The following is a 26,625-nucleotide window of genomic DNA, read 5'->3' on the forward strand; positions in this document are numbered from 1 at the left end:
CCGCAATGACCCAAGTGGTCAGCGCGGCTATAGTGGTCGAGAGGCAGGAAGAAGGGCACGCTCTACCCGTCCAACGACCTGTTTACTTCATCAGCGAGGTGCTCTCCGAGACCAAGACGCGCTACCCCCACATCCAGAAGCTAATCTACGCCATAATCTTGGCTCGACGCAAGCTGCGTCACTACTTCGAGTCCCACCCGGTTACCATGGTGACATCTTTCCCCTTGGGAGAGATAGTCCATAACCGGGAGGCCTCGGGTAGGATTGCCAAGTGGGCCGTGGAACTCATGGGGGAAGCCCTGTCTTTCGCACCCCGAAAAGCCATTAAGTCTTAGGTCTTGGCCGATTTTGTGGCAGAATGGACCGATACCCAACTACCACCTACTCAAGCCCAGGCAGAATACTGGACCATGTACTTCAACGGGTCTTTGATGAAGACCGGGGCAGGCGCGGGTCTGCTCTTCATCTCACCCCTCGGAGTACATATGCGCTACGTAATCCGACTCTACTTCACCGCTTCCAACAACGTGGCCGAATACGAGGCCCTCGTCAACGGCCTGCAGATCGCCATTGAACTTGGGGCACGGCGTCTCGACGTTCGAGGAGATTCGCAGCTCGTCATCAACCAAGTGATGAAGGAGTCAAACTGCCACGACCTCAAGATGGAGGCATACTGCACGATGGTACGCAGCCTAGAGGACAAGTTCGATGGCCTCGAACTCAACCACGTCGCATGAAAGTTCAATGAGGCCGCGGACGAGCTGGGAAAGATGGCGTCGGCACGGACCCCGGCCCCCCCGAACGTCTTCGCTAGAGACCTCCACAAGCCTTCCATCAACTACGTATCAACGGCAGAGGCAGCCCCCCCGGTTGAGCCCACCGCAGGGCCCGAGGCCCCCTCTGTCGCCGAGACCTCTGCTGCTGAGCCCGAGGCCATGGCAATCGATGCGGAACCTCCCAAGGGTGACCAAGGCATGGACTGGCGAGTCCCGTTCCTTGATCGCCTCGTTCGAGGAGAGCTTCCTGCTGATAGGACCAAGGCTCGATGGCTTGCGCGACGAGGCAAGTCCTACGTCCTCTGCAACGGCGAGTTGTATAGGCGTAGCCCATCCGGTATTCTCCAACGATGCATCACCACCGAGGCTGGCCAATCCCTACTTTGGGACTTGCATGCGGGAGCCTGCGGGCACCACACGGCGCCTCGAGCGCTCATGGGAAACGCCTTCCGCCAAGGTTTCTACTGGCCAACAGCGGTGGCCGATGCCACGAAGCTAGTACGCTCATGCGAGGGATGCCAGTACTACGCTCAATAGACGCACCTCCTGGCCCAAGCCCTCCAAACCATCCCCATCACATGGCCATTCACCGTGTGGGGGCTGGACATGGTTGGGCCTCTGCAGAAGGCACCCGGGGGCTATACCCATCTGCTGGTAGCCATCGACAAATTCTCCAAGTGGATCGAGGCTCGTCCAATCACCCAAATCAAATCCGAGCAAGCAGTGCTGTTCTTTATGGATATCATCCACAGGTTTGGAATCCCGAATACCATCATCACCGACAATGGGACGCAATTCACCGGCCACAAATTCCTGATGTTCTGCGACGACCACCACATCCGTGTGGCCTGGTCGGCCATAGGACATCCTAGGACAAACGGCCAAGTAGAACGTGCAAACGGCATGATCCTACAAGGTCTCAAACCTAGAATATACAACCGGTTGAAGAAATTTGGCAAGAAATGGCTTGCCGAACTCCCGTCGGTCATCTGGAGCCTGAGGAATACACCAAGCCAAGCCACGGGGTTCACACCGTTTTTCCTGGTCTATGGTGCTGAGGCTATCCTCCCCACTAACTTGGAGTACGGTTCCCCGAGGCTACAGGCCTACAGCGAGCAAAGCAGCCGCACTACCCGCGAGGACGCCCTCGACCAACTGGAGGAAGCCCGAGACGTCGCACTACTACACTCGGCCAAATACCAGCAAGCCCTATGACGCTACCAAGCCCGGTGCATTCGGAGCCGAGACCTGAAGGTGGGCGACCTGGTGCTGAGGCTAAGGCAGAGCAGTAAGGGCCACCACAAGCTGACCCCGCCATGGGAAGGACCGTACATCGTCGCCCAAGTACTGAAGCTCGGAGCCTACAAGCTAGCCAACGAGAAGGGCGAAATCTTCACCAACACTTGGAAAATAGAACAGCTACGTCATTTCTACCCTTAAATTTCCAAACGTTGTTTACATTGTTTCTCGAAATACAATAAAGAAGCGTTCTTTAGTTGATATAGTCTTTCGAGGAACCCCCTTATAGACAAGTCAATTGTATGGAACCTAAGGACCGAAAGATCGTCCCAAAGGCAAAAGGCCGGCCGAGCCGTGAGAACGGCCTACGCCCCCGGGCTACGGCAGCTCCCTCACCACCTTTTCAGCCAAGGGACAGCTTAGGCTCCGAGGAAGTTCTTTGCAAAAAAGTTGTCTATCGATAGGGGCTCGACGTCACAATAACGCTATAAGGGAGACTCGGCTCTACCTCTGCAAAGCCGAGCCTCCCTCGGGGGCTATAAGGGGGAAACCCCCCTAAGTCCCGGACACCGTTTTTTAACCATCTTTCGAAAATTTCTATGCCAAACTCTCTCGCGCTCCGATAGGACCATCACAAAAAACCTAAGGACCAAAAGCTTGTCTCGAGGCCAAAGGGCCGGTTGAGCCGTGAGAACGGCCTACGCCTCTGGGCTACGACAACTCCCTCGCCACCCTTCGCCAAGGGACGGCTTACGCTCCGAAGAAGTTCTTTGCGTGTGTCCAAGAACGAGACAGAGGGTACATGCTCGGAAATAGAACAGAAAACGGTTAAAAAACGCACACACGCAAATACTTTAAAGGCCTCGACGACCACAAAACGTCACGATATGACAATTAACCCAATCCGGTTACATGGCCACTTTTGGCCTAGGTCAAAGCTTAAGGATCGGTGCCTGGCGTGGGAGGGACCACCTCTTCTTCAAACAGATGGGCTAGCGCCGTGCCAGGCGCCTCGGCCGCCTCCATCAGCTTTGCGACCTCTGCATCGGCCTCCTCGTCATCTTCCGGCAAGACGTAGCCATCGCTGACAACCTCGAGGTTGATGGCGTAGTGCGAAGAGACAACGGCTAGGGCGCACTTGACAGCCGTGTGCAACGCCCCCCGGAGTCGCTCGTCGACGCGGCCGCTCAACGTAGTCAGGCGGCTCCCAAGGGAGTCGACTGATTCAACCCCCTCAACCTCCAGAGCCTCGCAGGCGGTACGGGCGGCGCTGCGCAGCGCCTCGTGCTCCCGGACCTCAACGTCCAGCACCGCTTGCATTGCGACGGAGGCCTCGACCGCCCGGGAGAACTCTATCTCCAAATCTATGACACAACAAAGAGTCAGGAGTCAAACGCAAACCAGAGCAAATGGAACAAGGGGCGCGGCTCGGTAGAACTTACCCTCGGCTTTTTTCTTCCAGTCTAAAGCCTCGACACGAGAGGCCTCGGCCGCCTTGGTAGCCTCTGCCAAAGCGACTTTCGTCAGCTGGTGTTCACTCTGCTCCGCACCCAGCTGCCCGGCGGTGGCCTTGGCAGAGGTCGTCGCCTCTTGGGCCCGGGACCTGAAGGAGTCCTGCTCCTCCTCCAGCTCCTTGATCTTCGCCACCAAAGGGGCAGACTGCTCCTTAGCCATGGCCACCTCGGCCTGAAGGTCAGCACAGCGAAGGCGGAGGTCCCCCACTTCTGCACTCCGCGCCGACAAGAGCCCCTGGGCATCAGCATGTAGGCCCTTCTGCCACCGGAGCTGGTCCTAGATGTCCCTCTCCTTTCGTAGGAACACCGATTTCCCAAGGGACCGGGCCTCGAGCTCCTGAAAAGGCAAAAACGCACGTCAAATGCTGCGACGGGGCTCGGAGAGAAAACAACGCGGCACGAGAGAGGAAAGTACTTACCTGGGTAACACCAGGCAAGTCCCCTTCCATAATAGACATCGCTGTCTGCAGTGACTGCACTGCCAGTTGGCGGTACTGCTCGAGGGTGTCCCATTGCCCCCCCTCCGCAACATCTTCAAGGGCGAACACGGTCTCCCCCTCAGGGTCGGCCCAGTCCCGCTAGAAAACACGCGGGAAGTTCCACCCGCGGGGCTCAGGTCGGACCCGGACGAGGACCAAACTCCCCTCGGCGGGAGCCAGGACTGGCTGCTCCACGATACTGGCCGCCTCGACGTCCGCTGCCTCCTTCCCATGGGAGGAATCATTAGACGAGATCGCCTGAACCAGGGGCGGTGCCAAAACTTGTCCCGTCTCCGTCTCCACTGCCTCGGCCTCGACGGAACCGGGGGCTCTGGCCTCTGCCATCTCTACCTCGATGACCCCCACGTCCACCGCCATGGCTTCGGAAGTCTTGGGAGCTTCGGCCTCACCCTCGATGGCCTCGGTAGGGGTGGACGCCTCGGCCTCATTCACCCCAAGACCCACGACACCACGGGGCGTGGGCTCCTCCTCCCCCACTCATTCCGTGGCCGCCTCGGCGCCCTTTTGTTGGGCAGCCGGTTCCTCCAGGATGGCCTCGCCCGATGCCGTGCCACCCTGCACGCTAGCCTGTGCCTCCTCTGCCTGATGGGCGGTGGAGCTGATGTCCACCTTGAGCGCCTTATGGGGTGCCAAGGCAGGTTCCTCCACCCGACGCTTCAAGCTGGACGCAAAGACACTCCCAAGGTCAGCGTACAACCAAGGGGCGAGCAGGGAATACTACAAACTCCACCAAAAAAATACACTTACCGCGAACGGGAACACAACCGCTTATGTATGATGTCCCTCCTCTTCGACGGCAGCGGTGGCGGCGGTGGCACGGCCTCTGTATCCACCGGTACCGGCTGGTCACTGCCGGACCCTGGCACCCCCTCAACCATCCGCAGAGACAGTTGAGGCGCCCCCGCCGTCGCTCGCTCTACCTCCGCCGCCAAGCTCACCGGGCTGACAGCCCGCTTCCCCAACACCCGCGCGTCGGGCGTATCGTCCTCGACAACAAGATGGACGTCTCCTAGAGACACCCCGGGCGCCACCTCCCTAACGTCAGGGAGGTGGTCCAGGGTACCCTTCGCCGCCTCGCTCTCGTCGTCATCGCCCGAGGATTCCGACGACGACGGCATCGGCGACGACTCCACCGGGAGACCCTCAAGCTTCTGACGCCGGCGACGTTCATCCAGCTTTTCACGCTCAAGGATCTTCCTCGTGCGCTTTGCTTCCTCGACATCCTTCTGCTTCTTTTGTGCCTTGGCACGCGTCCGGTTCGCCGCCCGTCGAACCGCGTCCTCAGGAACAGGCGGCGGGGAGGCTCGCACGTCTCTCATCCCCTACAGGAACGACGAAATAAGGCGACGGACAAAAAAGACAAGGAGCAAGAAGGCCGTGAAGGCCTCGGCAACACCCAACTTACCAGTGAGATGTACCCCCGTGACGGGCGCATCGGGAAAGGCATCAAATCGTCAAGCTTCACCTTCCCATCCACCACCTCTCTCACCCGACGCAGGGTCTCGTCGTTTGAAATGGCGAAGGCGGACATCTTGATACCTTCGATCGGATCACTCGGCGTCATCTCAAACAGGCGCTGCCGCCGAGCCATCAGCGGCAGCACCCTCTGGCGATGAAAAGCCGCCATGACCATGGCCGCCATAAGGCCGCGGTCACGCAGCTTCCCCAGGGCCCTTAGGAGCGGTTCTAGCCTGGGCTGATCGACCTTGACAACGCCATAACCCCATTTCTCCGACTGACTCTCCACAATCCACCCAGTATAGGGGGGAAACCCGCCATCATCATTGCGGAGGTAGAACCATCCGTTATGCCAGCCACGGTTGGACGACGTGAGCTGAGCCGGGATATAGAGGGACTGCCGGTCTTGGCGCACTTGGAGAGTGCAGCCGCCGGCCCTCAACGCCTTTTGAGCACCCTTCACACCCGCCGGCTTGGTGGTGAAAACTGCCCGAAACAAGTGGAGCCACAGCTCCCAGTGGGGTGCGATCCCTAGATACCCCTCGTAGACGACGACGAAGATGGCCGCCTGCGCGATGGAATTGGGGCTAAAGTTGTGAAGCTCCACACCGTAGTAGTGTGGGAGCGCCCGTATGAACTGGTCCGCCGGCAAACCGAGGCCTCGCTCGTGGAAAACGACGAAGCTCACCACATAGCCGTCACGTGGCCTCGGCTCCGACTTGCTCCCCAGAGCGATCCACTCCGGCCTATCAGGGTCGGTGATCGGGCGGAGAAGACCAGTGTCGACACTCGCCTGCAGCATCTCCACCGACGCGTCGGAGCGACCCCAAGGATCCGCCTGGAGGATTTTGACGCCCGCCATCGGTGCAGTGGAGAACACAACTGCAACGGTAAGACGAACCCTCGACTACTCGCTCCCTCTTTCTCTCTTTTCCCCTCTCCCCACTTCTTCCCGGCGCTCTCCTCTGCTCTTAGCAAATGCTCGAAGGCAGGGAGGGCGATTGCGAGCGAAAAAGGTAAGGAGAGTCAGAGCCGTGGCTCGTCGCGTATTTATAGGGGAGAGGGCGAACGGCGAACGACGAAATCAGAAACGGGTGAGCGACGAAATCGGGGTGATGATTTTCTAGATCTAGCGCGATTAATGCAGATCCGGTAAAACCGCCCACGCGTCCGTTTTTTACTAACTGCGCGTAGTAACGTCCCGTCCGTAGACAGCGCGACAGAGTCTATCCACAGCAACGACAGGCGCCTTTTTTGCCCCCTGAGAAACCGCCGTGAAAGGCGCGCCTGCCGTTGTCAGCCGATGGAAAGGGAATATCCCCCACGCGATTCCTTCCAGACTAAGGAACTGGGCATCGAGCCCATTACGGTCCAGAGGTTCGAAGGCTGGGCCCCCGAGGGTCTCGACAGCCGCCTCAGGACAACAGAGTCAGGGGCAACTATGGGTGAGCCCGTACATGGCCGAGGCCTGGGCAAGCGATTGCTTGGGATGCCCTATGTCGTGTCCGAGACCAACAGGAGTTCTCTAAAGGGGATCCCATCATAGGGAGGCACCGAGCCCCTAGGGCCAATCGAACGGCCCTGGCACCCGCTAGAGAAGCCCTCTGGTACTTTTTTTGGAGTGCATCTCTGGACCACTAGCCGACCCCTATCGAATGGGGCACGGGCCTCCACTCGGACTTACCCGATAACAGCTCACCGGAAGTGTCACCGCTCGCACCCACCGAGGGTAGCCTGGCATATTCCACCCCTCCTTCTGAGCAAAAAGGATGCGCGAGGGTCGCACAAAAAGCCAGGGGAACTCCTGACCACCCTCTCGCTCCGTGCGGAGGCTCAGGGGCTCTTCCTGCAACTTTGCCAAGACCCAGTGACCTAGGCTAACACACGAGGGCTCGGCAAACAACCCCTCCTTCCGAACGAAAAGGATGCGCGAGGGTCGTACAAAAAGCCAGGGGAACTCCTGATCGCCCTCTCGCTTCGTGCGGAGGCTCGGGGGCTCTTCCTGCAACCTTGCCGAGACCCAGCGACCTAGGCTCGCACGCGAGGGCTCGGCAAACAACCCCTCTATCCCAACGAAAAGGACGCGCGAGGGTCGTACAAAAAGCCAAGGGAACTCCTGATCGCCCTCTCGCTTCGTGCGGAGGCTCGGGGGCTCTTCCTGCAACCTTGCCGAGACCCAGCGACCTAGGCTCGCACGCGAGGGCTCGGCAAACAACCCCTCCGTTCGAACGAAAAGGACGCGCGAGGGTCGCACAAAAAGCCAGGGGAACTCCTGATCGCCCTCTCGCTCCGTGCGGAGGCTCAGGGGCTCTTCCTGCACCCAAAAACAAAAACGAGTTACCCAAGCTCACACCCCAAGGGTCAGAAAAACGCGATGAAAAAGGCACCGAGCCCATTACGGTCTAGGGGTTCGAAGGCTGGGCCACTAAGGGTTTTGACAGCCGCCCCAGGACAACAGAGTCAGGGACCACTATGGGCAAGCCCGTACATGGCCGAGGCCCAAGCAGACAATTGCTTAGGGTGCCCAAAGTCGTGTCCGAGACCAGCGGGAGTTCTCTAAAGGGGATCCCATCGCAGGGAGGCACCGAGCCCCTAGGGCCAATCGAACGGCCCCGGCACCCGCTAGAGAAGCCCTCTGGTACTTTTTTGGAGTGCGTCTCTGGACCACAAGCCGACCCCTATCAAATGGGGCATGGGCCTCCACTCGGACTTACCCGATAACAGCTCACCGAAAGTGTCACCGCTCGCGCCCACCGAGGGTAGCCTGACATATTCCACCCCTCCTTCCAAACAAAAAGGACACACAAGGGTCATACAAAAAGCTAGGGGAACTCCTGACCGCCCTCTTGCTCCATGCGGAGGCTCGGGGGTCTTCCTACAACCTTGCCGAGACCCAGCGACCTAGGCTCACACGCGAGGGCTCGGCAAACAACCCCTCCTTCCGAACGAAAAGGATGCACGAGGGTCGTACAAAAAGCTAGGGGAACTCCTGACCGCCCTCTCGCTCCGTGCGGAGGTTCGGGGGCTCTTCCTGCAACCATGCCGAGACCCAGCGACCTAGGCTCGCACGCGAGGGCTCGGCAGGCTCAGGGACTCCTCCTGCACCCCGAACGAAAAACTAACGACCTGAACTCACCCTCATGGGTCTGACAAACACGACAGAACACCTTGCTCGACGAAGAAAAAATCCCCTGGAGGAATGAACTCACTCCTCCAGGGCCTCAGGGCTACACCCGGCGGGTGCGCTCGCGCGCACCCACCGGAATCACGAGTACAAAACAAACCCGACAAAAGGCACTGAGAAACAAAGTCTCGAAAAAACCTCAGGGAGAGTGCCTCACACTCCCGCCCGAGGCTCGGGGGCTACTGTCGGATACCAAAAAAAGGGGTACCCCAAGCAAAGACCGAAAAACTGCTTAGACCCTAAAAAGCAAGAACCAATAGAACAAACAAGGTCTCGGCCAAAATCTCCGATTCGCCCGAGGCCCCCTCGCCGAGGCCTCAGAAGAAGTACCGATTCTCCGATTCGCGCGAGGCCGGCTCGGCACCAGCCCCGTGACCGCCGCTTTGACCAAACAGCTCTGGCTGAACATCACATCCAATCAAAGTGCTCAACTACTCCGACAACCGCACGACGGCATAGTACAGCGAAGTGGCCGACTATACGTCAGTCGTGTCAACACCCTGCCATTTGCGACGGGACAAAGTAGGGGTTACCGACCACTGTGCTACCTAACTCCTGCACCAAGGATAACGCAACGTGGGGAGTCAAGGCTGGGTCCCTGTAACCTTGGAATCAGCGCACCCACCGCTCCATCTCGCCCGAGACCCCTCGACAAGGCCTCGGACTCACTGATCCCGCTCCGTCTCGCCTGAGACCCTCCAGAGGGGCCTCGGACAAACTGTTCGTGCTCCTCCTCGCCCGAGGCCGGGCTCGTCCTGCAACCTCGTCGTCTCCGCCTCAAACGTCTCTCTGGTAAGTTGTCGCATCCAATTAATGTGCCCAGCTGCACCCACTACGTAAGCCACGATCGGCAGTGCACTACTACAGGAGCGACGGGACAACGGTCAAATCTCCTTTTTACCATCCCTTGCTGACAATACAGGTACCATACCCTGTAGACGCATGTCCCGCACTGTTCTGCCTAAATCAACTACGACGATGGCCGCCGAGACCCCCGCATTGTCGCTTCTAAAGGCCTCTGCACAACGGGCCTCGGCGCGACCAGCTACAGCAGCCGCCAGGCCTCGGCACTTCACAAGTCAACAAATCCACAAGAGCGCAGCATGTCGCCTGCCTGACCATACTGACTAGACTTCTATGGGAACTCCCACGACGGCACACTGCCCCAGGAGTAGAGTACGTCATCAAATAGTCCTTTAAAAGCTCTACGTATAGCTCTCTCATGTACGCTGGCTTCCCCTTGCGGCTATAAAAGGAGGTAGCCAGTACCGTTTCGGGGGACGGCCAGTAGGACATATCAAATCGGCTCACGAATGCCCACACAAGTAACGCACCTCACTCTGTAATTCATATTTCCCCTCGCAGAGACCTGGGATGAACTCCCTCTCTCGCCTAGCTTGTAACCCCCTACTACAAGCACCCCGGTGCGAGGAATACAAGAACACTCTCTCAGACTGGACGTAGGGCATCCATTGCCTGAACCAGTATAAACCTTGTGTCTCTTTGCATCACCATCCAGAATCGGGAGCACGCAGCACAAATTCACTCGTTGGTTGAGGACCCCCGGTCCAAAATACCGACACCCACACATGAGTAAATGATAGTAGTTATTACTGAAGTCATTTTAATTAATTGAGCGTGTACTCTATGATTCGAGTAGGTGAGTGTTTAGTTGGGGGAAAGTTGGAATTTGGCTACTGTAGCACTTTCGTTTTTATTTGGCAATTAGTGTTCAATCATGGACTAATTATGCTCAAAACGTTCGTCTCGCGATTTCCAACCAAACTGTGCAATTAGTTTTTTTTTGTCTACATTTAATGCTCCATGCACGTATCGCAAGATTCGATGTGATGGCTACTGTAGCACTTTTTGGGAAGCTTTTTTGAACTAAACACGGGCTAGTTTTTGCAAACAAGAGCTCCGATCCACTGGAGTACCTCTCTTCCCAAGGCTTAAGAATAACCAAAGAATGCTCTCTAAGCAAGTCAAAACATTTGTTGATGATGTTGTACTCCTATTAGAAGTATGAGGCCGCGCCGTCTCCGCGGCCTCTGAGCATGGCCACGATAGCCTGCTTTGTTAGCCCCGTCCGATATTATTTTTATGGCTCAGATCGCCTTGTTCCTATTTTTCACTATGAGTTTTTGTCTTCTCATGATTGGACTGAAGGAGAACAGGTTTCGTAACATGCATGTTGTTGGCTCAACCTTTTATTATATGCTTGCTCTACACATGGAGAAAGCACAAGGATAGAAAATCTGGTATTATGCTACAGCCTAGATTCTCCACGCACTCTGCGGCCTCTGAGCATGGCCACGATAGCTTGCTCTGTTAGCCCCGTCCGATATTGTTTTTATGGCTCAGATCGCCTTGTTCCTATTTTTCACTATGAGTTTTTGTAACATGCATGTTGTTGGCTCAACCTTTTATTATATGCTTGCTCTACATATGGAGAAAGCACAAGGATAAAAAAATCTGGTATTGTGCTACAGGCTAGATTCTCCACGCATGCTGCCGGTGGTCTCAACCATATGCATGCAGCAGATAGCATGCATGCATCATAGAAGCTGCAACGCTACTGTGTGAGGTGACATGAATGCAGAAGCTGCAACGCTGCTGTGTGAGGTGACAAGAAGCTGCAATGCTACTGTGTGAGCGGGCAAGGACAGACGACTGGTGCTGCAGTGCAAAAATGAGTGGATGAGAGCACCCGCACTCCGTCAGTTCCCTCCGTTGGTCCCACGCCGTTTCATAAACTTTTGTCTTCTACTGCTACAGACATTGGACTTCACACCTATCTGATCGATTAAATTGGGAAAAATTTTGAACTCCAGACATCCATTTAATCTCGTACATGATATTGACCCTTCATGCCGAATATCTATGCTAGCACAACAACACACAGCTTGCCAACCTTTTGTCCTTTCTATGTAATTATGCATGTTGCCTACTGAAGCATTTCTCATGATAGGACCCGGGAACAGGCCTCCGATGATAGTAGCACTAGCAGTAGAGAGAAACTGCTTCAGTTCTCAGGATCCTTTTTTTCAACAAGAATAAAGTGACAGATGGATACGTTTCGTGCATCATATATAGGATAATAACCATCTTGTTTGAAAGCTGGAACCATTCTAGGGTTACTTATTATTACTAGCCTGCTGCAATGTCATAGCATCGACTGAATGATTTTTGGTTTTATAGGGTTGTGGCGGTATGGAATCATGACCTGGGATCCCGCAGGAGGTATAGCTGTGCTGTGACAACCCACCCAGCTTTGGTTCAGAGTGCAGTGCGTATGTATGATGTTTGGCACACAGCCACAGTGGCACATACGTACACGCACACACTCCCAATCCTTGAATATCGCACACGTGAGTCAGGCAGGCACACTGTGGCCTGTGGTGACTGCCTGACTGGTGAGAGAGGAGGGAAGAAGAGGAAGCTACCTTCGTGCTGCAATTTGCCGCCTTCTCACGATATGGATGAATCACTGCAATGAATATAGAGCATGCATGAAATGTCACCATCATACACTTCCACACAAAGAAGACAAAAGGGCATCAGACGGCATGCATGCATGAAATGTCACCATCGTACTAGTGCATCATTTGTACTTTGTTGCTACTGTATTACTTGTTCCATGGGTCATTAGCGCAGATTAGTACCTTCGATATTTTGAAAAGTTGATTTCTTTGTTATTCCCAGACCAGTGCATGGGTTGAATTTGATTACTACATCGTTCTTACCAGTTTAGTACATGGATTTAAATTTTCCATTGTTCGCAGTAGATTAAATTAACCATGCATTATGTGCCCATGTGAACCTAGGTCATGTCTATTTCTTATTCGTCGTGTTCTTACCGATAGTGCGTTCCGAGATTCTCCTCTTGCCTATATAATCATGCCCTTCCTGCTGCTCCACGGCACCCCCTCATCTGTCTTTGCCTTTGTTATGCTCTTCGAGTACTGCCTACTCGAGACACTCGTGTAGGGCAGTGAAAGTTGAACTAGGAGACATTTGGTGCCAGAATATCAAGTTAGATATACTGAAACTGATGGTCCTATGAAGCATATTAAAAAAAGTAGTACCAGACACCTTCCATACATTTAATTTTGTGGCCACCTCAGGTCAAGAAACATTGCAAATGTACAGGCACAAAATCTGCCGGCCTTTAAATCGTGTTAGACCTTTTCCTTGGGAATCGGTTCAACAAGAAAATATGTCGTCTGTGCATGCTTCTTGTCACTTTTGAGTTTGGTACCTTTATCTATGGAGATGATTTTATGCTCCCTATAGGTGATCCACCAATAATGTTTCATGGAGGGGGCGCCTGCTAGCAACACAAGGAAGAAGGTTCGGAGAGAAGGCTCCTCCTCCCAGCCAGGTGCGCTCTCTTGTGGTTGCATTATATATTTGCTTATTGTGTATAAGCAGCAAATTTGCTATCAATGTTGCAGGAGTTGCTACACCATCTAATGAGAGAACTATACGGGAGAGGCAGGAGTGCCGAAGATCTATAATAAGAGCGAAGAAAGAAGGTAGTCATTAAAGTACTTCCTCCGTCCCTAAATAATTGTCGCCGTTGGTGTACGTGCCGTAAGTTTGACTTGAGTTGGAGAAAATGCGTGCAATATTAGTATCTCCAAATAAATTTGTTAAAAAACTAGATTCAAAGATCTTTCCAATGATACTAATTATGTACGATACATATTAATATTTTTAATATATATTTAGTCAAAATTATTTCTCGGAAAGCGAAAACGATAGATATTTAGGGACGGAGGGGAGTGTGTTTATAATCCAAAGATATTGGTGCGCTCTTCGCAAGCCATGGACCCCTATATTATATTGGGGTACTAGCTAGGGTAGATTCTCTAGGATGACCAACTAATTATCTTACGTTGCTGTAGGTAGGGTTATAGGTTCCAGTAAGAGGGCAGCAGAGGGAGGGCAGCAGTGTCAGAGGCTAAAAGCAAGGTCAAGGAAAGAAGGTACTTGTTTGCATGTGTGTGTCTATATATTGCAAGCAGAAAAATCATATTTTCCTTGGTGGTGGTTGCAGACGATGAGATATCATACTACGGGCCTCCTGCGCACAAGTGTCAGTACTGTGGTGCGCAGTTTTGGTACCAAGAGCGTGTGAAAAGAACGTATCGAGGTGAAGGAGACCGTGTACGTTTTCATCTCTGTTGTAGGGGAGGTAAGGTGCGCTTGCCTCTTCTAAAAGATCCCCCTCCATTTCTAGCTGGTTTGTTGAACCCAAATGGTGATACTTTCTCTAAATACTTCATCAAATCTATACGTTCATACAACTCCATGTTTGCTTTCACTTCACTCGGTGCTAAAATTGACATGGATATAAACAAGGGTCCTGGCCCGTATGTCTTTAAAATTAATGGACAGGTCCACCATCGAATTAGATCTTTACTACCAGATGAGGGTAAGTCTCCTGTATATGCACAACTTTATATTTATGACACTGATAATGAGGTTGAAAATCGAATATCAATTTTTGATAGGGATAGGGACTGTGAGGGTGAGAATGAAATTGATAGAAGAATTGTCGAGGGCTTATTGAGGATGTTTGATGCAGCAAATGAGCTGGTGAAATCCTTTAGGGCAGCTAGGGACCTATTGGTCCAAAACAATAGTTGCCGCCAATTGCGTCTCAGGTTATTGCACGATAGATCGAAAGCTGCACCTCAGTACAATGCACCAACAGGATCCGAGATAGCTGCTTTGATAGTTGGTGACTTTTCGGAGGAGAAGAAGAGTCCTGATATAATAATTCAGGATAGAGGCGGTGGGCTTAGAAGGATTAGTAACCTTCATTCTAATTACATGGCTTTGCAGTACCCAGTTCTTTTCCCATATGGTGAGGAGGGCTTCAAACTAGGGATCAAGTATAGCCACACGGGGACCTGGCGGGTTAAATCTAGGGGTGAGGTTACCATGCTCGAGTATTATGCTTTCCATTTACAACAACGTAGCTGTGAGGCCACTACATTGTTATGCGGCGACCGATTATTCCAGCAGTATATAGTCAATGCATTTGCTTCAGTAGAGGAGAATAGGCTTCGATTTATTATTAAAAACAATAAGAACCTAAGGTCGGAGATTTACAAGGGTATTCATGACGCACTACACAAGGGTGATTTTGACGGAAACAATGTTTGTAAGAAAGTTATATTGCCTGCTAGCTTTATTGGGAGCAAAAGATACATGGTACAAAACTACCAGGACGCAATGGCTATTTGAAGGTTCTATGGGCCTCCAGACTTGTTTATCACCTTTACTTGTAATCCCAAGTGGCAAGAAATAGACGACTCCCTTGCATTTATACCAGGCCAGAAAGCTAACGCTAGACCTGATATGGTTAGTCGGGTTTTTAAATTGAAGGTTCAGGAGCTGGTTTCGGTGCTGAAGAAGGGTACTTACTTTGGAAAATCACGAGCAGGTACGACTGCTATTTTTAACATACTCGGTATCTACTAGCATTTCTCACGCTAATTTGTAACTAGCTCTTGGTCAAATCTAGAGTATGCATGGTGAAAAAGTAGGCAATAGTTGCATGCTCCAAGGATGCATGGGTGCATCAGACTGGCTAGCAGCATGCATGCAGAAAGTATGCCATCATATGCCCTGCACAAGAGTTGAGGCTCATAGCTCTCCTACTAGCTTTTTTGTGTGGAGGGCACGGGCATCCTGCTGAGACTAGGAGACACCGCCATCCTCGATAAAAGTAGCAGGCAGCACTCATGGTTGCCAGACCTACCCGACAATGCATCCTGCAACGAGTACTGTGGCCTGTGGCCCTGCGTGCTATTGTAGGCCACAGCTATGTGTTCCAAGTAGTTATCAGTGAACAACCTTTTAGGACAGGGCAGCTGTGTTTTCAGGCCAGAAGGTTATTCAATCCTCCAAGTGTACATGAAAGCGTTCCTGCTAATGTCACTCCCGGTAATGGGCTGTCCGATGCAATTACAGAGTCTGCCATTCCTGGTGAAAGCACTCCATAGGAACTGAAGCAGATTTTTTTATCGTTTCACAATTCACTAGAACAACGAAATGTCCATAATACCTTTTTTATTCTTTTTCTCTTCTCTTTTTCTTTTCTTTTCCCAACCATATCTGCTAGGTGAATTGCACGCCCGACGCCCGACCTTATCCTATTCGCATCTCCTTCAACCACCGACGCCCGACGGCTGCTGCATCCGCATCCCCACGCCTGACGGCCTTGGCGACTCGGTGGTCCGCGCCCGGTGGCTCCGCACGGCGGCCTTGCAACTAGCGGCTTCCGAGCGCGAGCACGACAGCGACCCCGGCAGCCCCGCGTGGCATCCCCGCACCCCGGCACCGTAGCTCTCGCCCCCGACAGCTCGCCCCTCGGCGACCCGGCGGCCCTGCGCTCGGTGGCGCCCGGACGCCCCAGCGAGGGCAAATCCGCCCGTTGCCGTGCGCTGGGCCCACGGGAGCAGGCGAAGCCGATGGAAGCTACGTTTTTCAGCTCCCACCCTCTCTCTCCTCTTCTCTCAGCGGATATTCCGCGACTCCGAGCGTGAAGCCATTTGCCTTGCCACCGTTTGGTTGAAGGAGAGCAAAAATGGCTCCAGGAGTTGCCTAAGGAGTTGTACCAAACGGCCCCTACCCATTGCCTGGATACACGATCTTTCAGTATTCCTGTCTCGTTGCCTGTGTTAGTTTACCATAAAAGCATGTCGTAACCAAATAATGCATGCTATATGATTTATTCGACTATAGTATTCATTGCGCTCACAGGGATCCTATCTTTTGATGCCATATATTCTTACCGTTGCTTTCTGTTTCAGTGCTCTACACTATCGAGTTCCAGAAGCATGGTCTACCTCACGTGCATATTTTGCTTTGGCTTGAAGGTAACTCGAGAGACCCACGGCCTTCGTTTATTGATTCAATAATTACTGCTGATATACCAGATAGAGTTTCAGACCCTTTGGGTTATAGCCTTGTCGATGAATTCATGGTGCATGGTCCTTGTGGGGAGCTTAACAAAAAATGTCCATGCATGAAGAACAATAAGTGCTCAAAATTTTTCCCTAAAGCTTACCAGCAAAGCACAATTGTTGGTGAGGATGGGTTGGTGCAGTATAGGCGTCCTGAATCTGGTAGTTATGTCGAGCGGTACGGGGTTAGACTTGACAGTGGATGGGTTGTTCCTTACAACTTGTCTTTGTTAAAGAGATTTAGAGCCCACATAAATGTTGAATGGTGCAACAAGACACATCTAATCAAATATTTGTTTAAGTACGTCACGAAGGGTCCAGATCGTGCTAGAGCTGTAATTGAGAGCTTTGATAATGACACTCATGCTGGCCCCTCTCAACAACACCATGTAGGTAACGATGGCACCACTCTGCCACAGGTAGATACTCAGAAAAAGGATGACGAAATTGATGAAGTTAGGGAGTATATTGATTGTCGTTATTTATCCTCTCATGAGGCTGTCTGGCGTATGTTCGAGTTTGATATACATTATAGGACACCCTCAGTAGAGAGGTTATCTGTGAACCTGCCTTTCATGAACAACCTTGTGTACCAGGCTAACCGCCCCTTAGCTGATATTGTAGATGACCCTCGTTCCCTGAAAACAACATTGACTGAGTGGTTTTGCGCTAATAGGGTGTACCCATCTGCCCGAGAACTAACGTATATAGAATTCCCTACTAGGTGGGTTTGGGATAAAAAGGATAGAGCTTGGTATCCCCACAAAGGATCTAAGAAAATTGGGAGGGCTATATATATAAACCCTAGCTGTGGTGAGCTGTACTACCTACGTATGCTCTTGAATGTTGCCAAAGGTGCTACATCCTATGAGGATCTTCGAACTATCGCTGGTGTTATGTACCCAACATTTAAAGATGCCTGTCAGGCGCTTGGCCATCTTGGAGACGACAATGAGTGGCGTGAGGCTCTTAGAGAAGCATCTGTCTGGGGATCAGCTGCTCAAATGCGCCTGCTTCTTGTTACTATAGTACTTTTTTGTTCAGTTTGCGACGTGCCCTCCTTGTTCTCTGAGTTCTATACTTATTTCACTGATGATATACATCATAAAATCAAGAGGATGCTGCAACTACCATTCTATACGGTTCCAGAACAGCATATTAAAAACCATGTTTTAGTAGAGCTTGATAATTTATTTAGTAAGAATGGCGCATCGATGACCGACTATGGTTTTCCGAAACCTGATCTTAGCCTTTGTAACAAGGTGAAAAATAGGCTGCTATCAGAGGAATTGGCTTATGATCCTATCAGTCTTATGCATATCCATGACAGCCTTGTGAATCGATTAAATTTTGAGCAAAAACATATATATGATGTTGTTATACAATCAATTTATGAAAAGTCTGGCCAATGTTTTTTTGTTTATGGCTATGGTGGCACTGGAAAAACATTTCTTTGGAATGCAATCATTTCGCGGTTACGGTCTGAAAAACTTATTGTTCTTGCAGTAGCCTCTTCAGGGGTTGCTGCACTCTTGCTCCCTGGAGGACGTACTGCACATTCCCGGTTTAAAATTCCTATAGTCATTGATGAGTCATCTGTTTGTGAGATTAGAAGGGGCTCATTCCTAGCAGATTTAATAGTCCAATGCTCTTTGATAATCTGGGATGAGGCCCCAATGACCCATAGACACTGTTTTGAGTCACTAGATCGCAGCATGCGTGACATTCTTGGTAAACTGGACTCTTCCAATTTTCATAAGCTCTTTGGTGGGAAAACGGTGCTACTTGGTGGAGATTTTTGCCAAGTATTACCTGTTGTCGAGGGTGGGAGTAGATCAGAAACCATAGATGCATCCATAACTAACTCCTACATCTGGAAGCACATTAAGATACTAAGACTTATAGTGAACATGCGCCTGCTTGCCATGGCAGACAGTGGGTTACCTATAGAGCAAGTGAAAGAATTTAATGACTGGGTGTTAAGTATTGGAGATGGTACTGCACAAGGAACTGTGCATAGTGACGATGGAGACTCTGAGTTAGTAGAAATACCACATGATGTTTTAATCCCAAGGTTAGAGTCAGCCATTGATGATATAATAAGATCTACATTCCCAAACTTAGCCACATTATACTCGGATCCAGCCTACTTAAGGGAAAGAGCTATTATCTCTCCAAAAAATGACACTATCGATGAAATTAATGGACGTGTCCTCTCTTTAATCCCAGGCCATGCAAAGGCATACCTTAGCTCAGATGCATTGGTTGAGTCTTCAAAGGAACATGGTAATTTAGACTTGCTTTATCCAGTTGAGTTTCTTAATTCGCTGCAGTTCAAAGGCATTCCTCCTCATAAGCTTGCACTTAAGATTGGTTCGCCTGTGATGCTTCTACGCAATCTGAATCAAAGTGCAGGCCTCTGTAATGGTACACGTCTTATAATAACGCAATTAGGTGATCTAGTTGTGGAGGCTCAGATAATTACAGGATCACACGCTGCTGAAAAAGTTATCCTTCCTCATATTGCCTTGCACGTATCAAGTACCAAATGGCCCTTTGTACTTAGTAGGCGGCAATTTCCAATTCGTCTATGTTATGCAATGACCATAAACAAGAGTCAAGGACAAACCTTGCAGAATGTTGGCCTCTACTTGCCACGCCCAGTTTTTAGCCAAGGGCAACTGTATGTTGCTATATCACGCGTAACATCTAGGAAAGGTCTTAAGGTCCTAATTGATGATGATACAGATTCAGATTGCACCGTCACCCAGAACATTGTATACAAGGAGGTGCTTCAGGCCCTGTGGTAACTATCGACCCATGGCGCCAATCGTTAGCCTCTATTCCGCATGTTAATGCCTATTTAAATTTTGTATGCTTACAACTTGCGTCTTACTAAAGGTCGTACTCGGTCTAATGATTCCTTTGCTTATGATTAAACGACAGATGGCCTATAACATGTTGTCGGAGATTAACCCAATGAAGTACAATTGGCGTGTCAAGGTTAGAGCCACAAGGATATGGCAGTTTTCTGGCACTTCCAAGGGGAAGGAATTTAGCTCAATGGAACTCATTCTCGTTGATGAAGAGGTGCACCAGTTAACACATCTAATTTGTTTTTGAGATATATCTATTCTTGTTACCTTTACTCTCTATATTATTCTACAGGGCCTAGGGGTCACAGCCTGCATTGGGCAGAAAAACCTTGACAAGTTTTCTAGATCCATATCTGAAGGCCATTCCTATTATATAAGAAATTTCCAAGTCAGCAAGCAAGCACGGAAGTTCAGAGCTATACCCAGCATGTACACCATATTTTTCACGCCGTGGACCATTATTGAAGAAATCCCTCCTAAGTTGTCCGCCAGCCTGCCGCTCTATGTATTTAACTTTGTGGATTTTGGAGATTTAGATGATAAAGCAAGGCATGGGGATGGCTTAATAGGTATGCACCCTAACGAATTCTACAAAACTAAATTGTGCTTATATGCTTAGGTAGACAAACTGTAATGCGGTATACCTATTGTACTATATCTAATGATGTGTTCATTCAACAGATGCCATTGGGCAACTCACTGTCGTGCATCCGATGGTGCATTCTAGCAGTTTGAATGGCCCATCTGTAAGGCGGGAAGTGGAGCTGCGCAATCTAGAGTATGATTGCTATTTTTTCACGGTCATTTGGAAAACCCTTTATAAAGAGGTTACTAAAATAGGTTGTGTTCTTAATATCACAGTGACCGCGTTTTATCGATGACTTTATGGGGTGAGCATGCAACATCTTTTGAGGACCAGTTCCTTATTGAGACTATAGGAAACGATGAGGCGGTTGTGATCATTTTTGCTGGGGTCCAAGCAAGGCTATTTTTAGGTGGTGCTAACTCGTGCTAACCATTGATATTTAGTGCTGAATCAAATTTAGAGTTTTGATCCAAACATCCATTTTTGTTTTGCAAATAGGTTCGGCCAGCTGCCGGAGCCATGCAGCAACAAAATGGTACATAAATATTGACATCCCTGAGGTTAATGCTTTCCGTGCTAGGTATGCGTTACTCTCTTTCGTCTTGTTAAGTTCTATAGATGCATGCCTGCTTGAATCTTTTCTTATTTGCTCCCCTCTTTTCTCCATAGCTTACAAGGAAGAGGCTCTGAGGTTCAACTTCTACCAGGGGGTGTTGATGCTGCAGCTGGTGGCTGTGACGAGGAAAATGCTAATAGGAAGACTGTGTCCGAACTCTTGTCCTTAAACCCCCATGAAGATAATGTAATGCATGGTCCCATTTATATTTATATCCATATGTATTATAGTGTACTGGTTAACTTGTTGCCTTCCACATTGCATTAGGATGTACGCTTTACATGCCATGCAAGTATAAGGGAAATAGACGTCACAAATGGTTGGTGGTACAAAGGTTGCAGCGTATGTAAGAAGGGTTTGAAGGCAACACTCCAAGGGTTTGAATGTGTAAACTGTGCTGAGACGGAGCCTGTGATCGTTCCCAGGTAAGGTTCTTTATCTGCTAAGACCATGTCTCTAACCTTTATGTGGTGAACATTGGTTTCCTAATACGTTTTCTCGATGCATGCAAAGCTACAAGCTAAATGTCGTCATCGAAGATGCCACTGGCCGTGGGAAATATTTATGTTTGGAGGTGTAGCTGAGCAGGTCGTAAGGCGGACTGCTGCTGATCTTGTGGAAGAAAGTTCGCCAAACCAGATTTTATTGCCTGCCGCCCTGCGTGCTAATGTAGGCCACAGCTATGTGTTCCAAGTAGTTATCAGTGAACAGGCTTTTAGGACAGGGCAGCTGTGTTTTCAGGCCAGAAGGTTATTCAATCCTCCAAGTGTGCATGAAAGTGTTCCTGGTAATGTCACTCCCGGTAATAAAGAAGCAAGTGATGGGCCGTCCGATGCAATTACAGAGTCTGCCATTCCTGGTGAAAGCACTCCACCTCTAAATGCTCGTACCTCCACTCCCCCAAGAAATTCATCCGCCAAGGGAAAGGAGGCAACTGGTGCTGTTCATGAGGACCATGGGTATGCCTTTTGTCCCTAATGTTAGCTTTGTCTTGTATATGCATGAACTACCTGTTGCAGGACCTTAGCAAGTATATCCTCTTTGGTATAAATAGGTAGATAAAATGTTATTTGTTGGAGCATTCTAATTTTATCTTCCCCGTGCAGGAACGTGCTGGGAAATAAACGACCACGATCTGCTCGCAAGGAGTTATTTCCTTCCAAAAAAGAGAAACAAAGGTTATCTAATTTACTTGGTATTGTTTCTAAGTATAAACAACATGCATGGACCATATAATGACCAACAATCCTTTCAAGTTGCAGTGAGGCGTGAAGCTCCATCTTTATGGTCTCCACCACCCTGTCTACTGCTATCGCTAAATAAAGAGTCTGCCTTGTCGCTTGTGCTATGGCAATGATGTATTTGTACCTAAGAGTACAATAATCCATCTAGAATTAGTAGACTGTTTGCAGTGTCCTATTTCGTCCCTTGGCTGACTGGTGCCCTGGTGTCACCTATGTATGAAGCCAATCCTAAATAAAAAGTTAACAGGGACATTTTCTATTTGATGTACTTGTCCAGTACTGTTTTGTACCACCTACATGTGAAGTAGCTTTGAATATATAATGTTATCTTCTCCTACGAGTTTCTGGCTAGCCGTTTGTGACATTTCTAGTGCTACGTTCCTAACCTAATTATTTTGTTTTATGAGAAAACTATATTTGGCACCATTCCATAGTTTATATGTGAGACTGTTTCCAGCTTTACAAGGTACCTATTTTCGAGTTATGTTGGTGATGCCCCTAGCCTACTATCTTCTAACACTCAAATAGCAATAGACCTCCAGCAATGGTATTCGATGGCACGTCATTATTGGGATTCAATAAAAAAAGATCACATTCCATGCATTAGGTCCTCATAGTACAACACTAACTCCAAAGACATCATGTCCAGCATCGAATAAAATACATAGCCCATCCAAAGTGTGCTGCTATGATAGGCAACCACTATTGACCTTGCTATTAGGAAACATAACTAGGTTGAACAAAATATACGCAAACTTAGTGATAGATTGTAGCCATCGACTGACCCTGGTCCGGTACCATTGTCGTCCTTCATCAGGGCTTTAAAATTTTTCATACCCACTGGTGGTAGCTTTCCCTAGATTAATGTCGCCTATGACATCCTCCTTGTTTGTGCCGCTTCCTGCTAGATTTGTGTTGTCCGTGCTGTCCTTCATGGCACCAGTTCCTCCTAAGACAGTTCCTCCTAAGACAGGCTCTGTCCAAAAATCATCTGGAAAAAGCTCTAGTGGTTTCCTGCAGTACAAGTGCAGTGGCTTATGTAAGAAACTGAAGCCGTTATGTACTACATATATATTCAAACGATTTAGCTCCTATATCATTATGGGCTCAAAACGTGTCCCAGTAACACATATAATTAAAACATATACCACTGTTTGTGCTGCATGAGTTTTGATATCATGTATTAGAAACAGTTTCAAACAATCAGAACTTTATCTGGTAAACTAATACATTAATGATATTGCCCACTGAGAATATATCATAAATAAAAATTTGAGCCAATTACTCTTGGGGATTTTTTTGGGAGCTCCACTTGTATAATGATATACCTTTTGCATCCTGCGGTTGAGCTTCCATGCGTAGCTCCTTCAGACCCTGTAGAATCATGTGCACCATTAATAAATATCCTTGTGCATGTGTACCCCATACCTCGGTAGAAAAGGCAACAGCAACCCACTTAGACTACATCTTAAATATAGCTTCATACCTTGATTGGCTGTGCATCTTGCCTCATCCTTGCTGTGCCCTTCACGTGAGAGTCGTGAAGGACCAATTCCCTTGGAGTATGCCTCTAGGCTGTTTGGGACATAAGGACCAGTGAAAGACATGGATTGGATTGCTCCAATAGATTCTGCAGGTTCATTAGGCACAATGTATCCTCTCTTCACACGGACACTCATCCATTTGTTATCTGATGGTACTGGTAATCCAGATGCCAACTGTGAGGCGCTATGCTTTTGTTGTCGCTCTGAGAGATGCATACTTTGTCCAGTTTCAGCATGAATATACACGTCATGAAGCTGAGAGTTGCTCCCAACTCTAACAAAAATGGGAAAAAGTTCAGGTCCAACCGTAATAATGAGTGCCCTTACATAGTCACGGTTGTCCCTGGTAGCTTCAACACATTCCATCTTTTCAAACTTACAGAAATAATCAAGAATGCCCTTTACATCATCCCAACCCCAACATTCTCTAGGCAATCCACTTATCCTCACCCAAAACCTTTGCAGCGTTCCATGTGCTCCTATGTTCTCCTCCCATCTCCTCACTACCAAAGCATTATTGGAACCAAATAATACCTGCCCAATTGCAGCCTTCTCTAAGATGCTTATGGATGGAAACTCGATGAGATAAGTTCTAGGACCTACTGGAACTGCTTTCCAAGGGTACTCGAAATTATAGACCTCTCGTAGTATGCCTTGAACAACCTCTGGAGTGGATTCCGAAGGACCCAAGGTTGATGCAATTGCACATCTCTTTAGTGTGTTTACTCTAGCCTCACGATCTTTGCTAGGCCCTAGCCAGATGAACTGAGGAAAATAAATAGAGTGCCGTTTACCTCCACGTTGAAATTTTGCTGGAGCGCTCACCAATCTAGCGCACTTAGATTGTTCTTCTTCCTTCCTTCCACCCTCCATCCTTGTAATTTTGTTGGCGCTATGGCCGTTTTACCGGCCTTCAGTGACTTAAATATATGTGGGGAACGACCCTTCTACATGTCTGAGCCATGATTTGTATGCTCGAGCGGTTCAATTTCCCAGAGCAAACTATTGCCGAACAGTTAGAAGGGTACTGATAAAGGTGCCTTATATGCAATTGTCTGTACATGACCAGTTGCTACACTAGCCTATTTTACAAAGTTGCAAGGACATTAACCAAAGGAAGATCTGCTGGCATATGGTCAAGTGCACCTCTAACCTTGTGCATGGGCCACCAAAGTGCGGAGCCTCATAGGTCAACGCCGGAACCTTAGGCGTCCAACTACCCCTACAATGCCACCTCACCATCGCCCAACTGAATAATCAGAACTAGACCAAAGGGAACACACTAGACAAATAAGTGGAGTATGTAAATTTAGGCCAAAATTTTGTAAGGTCTGTGGTTTCCATTGTTTGGTAAAGTAGTGTCATGAGGGGGGACATCGTTAAAAAGAATCCCTATATAAAAGTTTGGCAGAAGGGCTGACCTCTTATGAAGAATTAGTTGATTTGAACAACATCGAGAAGTTCTTATGAGTAAGGAATTCTACTTTATACCACTAATAAGGAGGAAACACAGGATAGCAAGATAAGAATAGGCATTGTTTGACCTCTGCAGTCACGACAGCCGTATACTATTTGGCCATCTTATGGGCCAGCAATGTACCCCTTGTTTTTTCCATACATCCAGCACACTTATGGATTCGCTAGGACATATATGTGATTATCTAGCTGCCATCAGTTTTCCATCAATTGTTTGGGTCCCTGTTCGTAAGCAGTTACCTTGTAGTTGCATGGTAGCAGTGTTAGCCCGAACAACCATGCCATTCCAAGGCAAGGTACACTAGCCTTCCCTATTCTAAATAGCGGCCTTTGCTTGCAGGCACACATCGACTATTCAACAATAGTTATATGACCGTTGGCTTGCATCCTGCCTTTCCTACACTGTTGTACGAAATGCATATATTAATAGAAGAGAGGCGATAGGGATGGATTCGGATCAGAGCAGTACGGATACGGGTGCGTACACCACTGATTACCATACTTTAATTTAAATTCAGATACGAGTATGTATACTTTTAGATACAAATGCAAAACGAATATCTCGAATTCGGATATCTACTTGATTTTGAGGATGACAGGTATCTATTACTTATCAATAGTTTAATACTATACTAAAACCATAATGGATAGAGGGATTTAAAACATAGCTATATAACACCATGCACAAAGACAACTACAGAAAATAAAATAATTTAATAAATATTTTAATAATTAAATATATGAAATATAAGACAATTATAAATATTATATATCAATTGCTGGATTCAAATGAATAAAAATAAATTCTACAAGTATATAAACAAAATAAGATAGTAATTAATATGATTAGCCATATTAAAATTAATTAAACTTAAGATTTTTATATCGTTACTAAGATAGTACCGGCTTTGTCACAGTTTGTCGAATATGAACGGGGAATCAGATAGAGAAGACTCTTCAAAAGCAAATACGGATGCATCCATTTACCATTCATATTTAGATCGAGTACGAATACGGATATCCATATTTATACTAAATGAATACGGATATTGGATCTTTCGGATATCTAGAAATCTTGACATCCGCATCCATCCCTAGCCGATACCCGATACAACACCTGATAACGACATTTATTACTATAAAATATTTGTAGCACGTAATCGTTAATAAGAAGACCAGTCTAAGCAAGGAAGATTATTATTCGACTGTTTGCAGTTGTTCAATACGCCAACCCCTCCCCCCCCCCCCCCCACCACACACACACAACGTTTGGCTATAGTCCTGTTTTATTTGTTCTTTAGCTTTTCAATACTTTGCAGTGGGCGGAACTAGGGGGGGGGGCAGCAGGGCCGTGGTCCCCCCAATCCAGTAGAAATGTTTTTAATATCCCTATAACTACTGTAGTTTATAGCATATTAAGACATCATTTTACCCATTTTGTGTCATAATATCATGATTTTTCATTATCGATGCTAATTACATATATAAAACATTGAAAAAAATTGGTGAAACATACCCTCAATGTATGTATTTATCATACTTAGAGGTGTCATCGTATTTCTCCAGCCCTTCTTGAACAATGCTGCTGGTTCTGCCACTGCTACTTTGTGCACTACAAATTGTCCTGTAG

The 26,625-nt window shown here is 48.8% G+C and overlaps 1 protein-coding gene and 1 pseudogene across 1 annotated transcript; both read left to right on the forward strand.

The window, feature by feature from the left end:
* The first annotated feature begins 14,023 nt into the window (after window positions 1–14,023).
* On the forward strand, window positions 14,024–19,463 carry LOC136479592 (uncharacterized). Its single transcript, XM_066477409.1, has 5 exons — window positions 14,024–14,896; window positions 15,071–15,128; window positions 16,501–16,566; window positions 16,627–17,314; window positions 19,367–19,463. Exons 1-5 carry the CDS (start codon window positions 14,024–14,026, stop codon window positions 19,461–19,463), a joined length of 1,782 nt encoding a protein of 593 aa, XP_066333506.1.
* A 136-nt stretch (window positions 19,464–19,599) lies between these two features.
* Window positions 19,600–22,003, forward strand: LOC136479593 (uncharacterized; annotated as a pseudogene).
* Window positions 22,004–26,625: the final 4,622 nt, after the last annotated feature.

Source organism: Miscanthus floridulus, chromosome 9 (genome assembly GCF_019320115.1).
Source record: "Miscanthus floridulus cultivar M001 chromosome 9, ASM1932011v1, whole genome shotgun sequence".
Lineage (NCBI taxonomy): Eukaryota > Viridiplantae > Streptophyta > Magnoliopsida > Poales > Poaceae > Miscanthus > Miscanthus floridulus.

What these genes read in the sequence shown, in the direction of transcription:
- LOC136479592 (XM_066477409.1), top strand. Translation starts at nt 14,024, where the DNA reads ATGGATATAAACAAGGGTCCTGGCCCGTATGTCTTTAAAATTAATGGA. An exon ending in CTTTGGAAAATCACGAGCAG is followed by an intron (nt 15,129 to 16,500) that starts GTACGACTGCTA and finishes TTTCTGTTTCAG; the next exon opens with TGCTCTACACTATCGAGTTC. An exon ending in AAAACAACATTGACTGAGTG is followed by an intron (nt 17,315 to 19,366) that starts GTTTTGCGCTAA and finishes CGTAACATCTAG; the next exon opens with GAAAGGTCTTAAGGTCCTAA.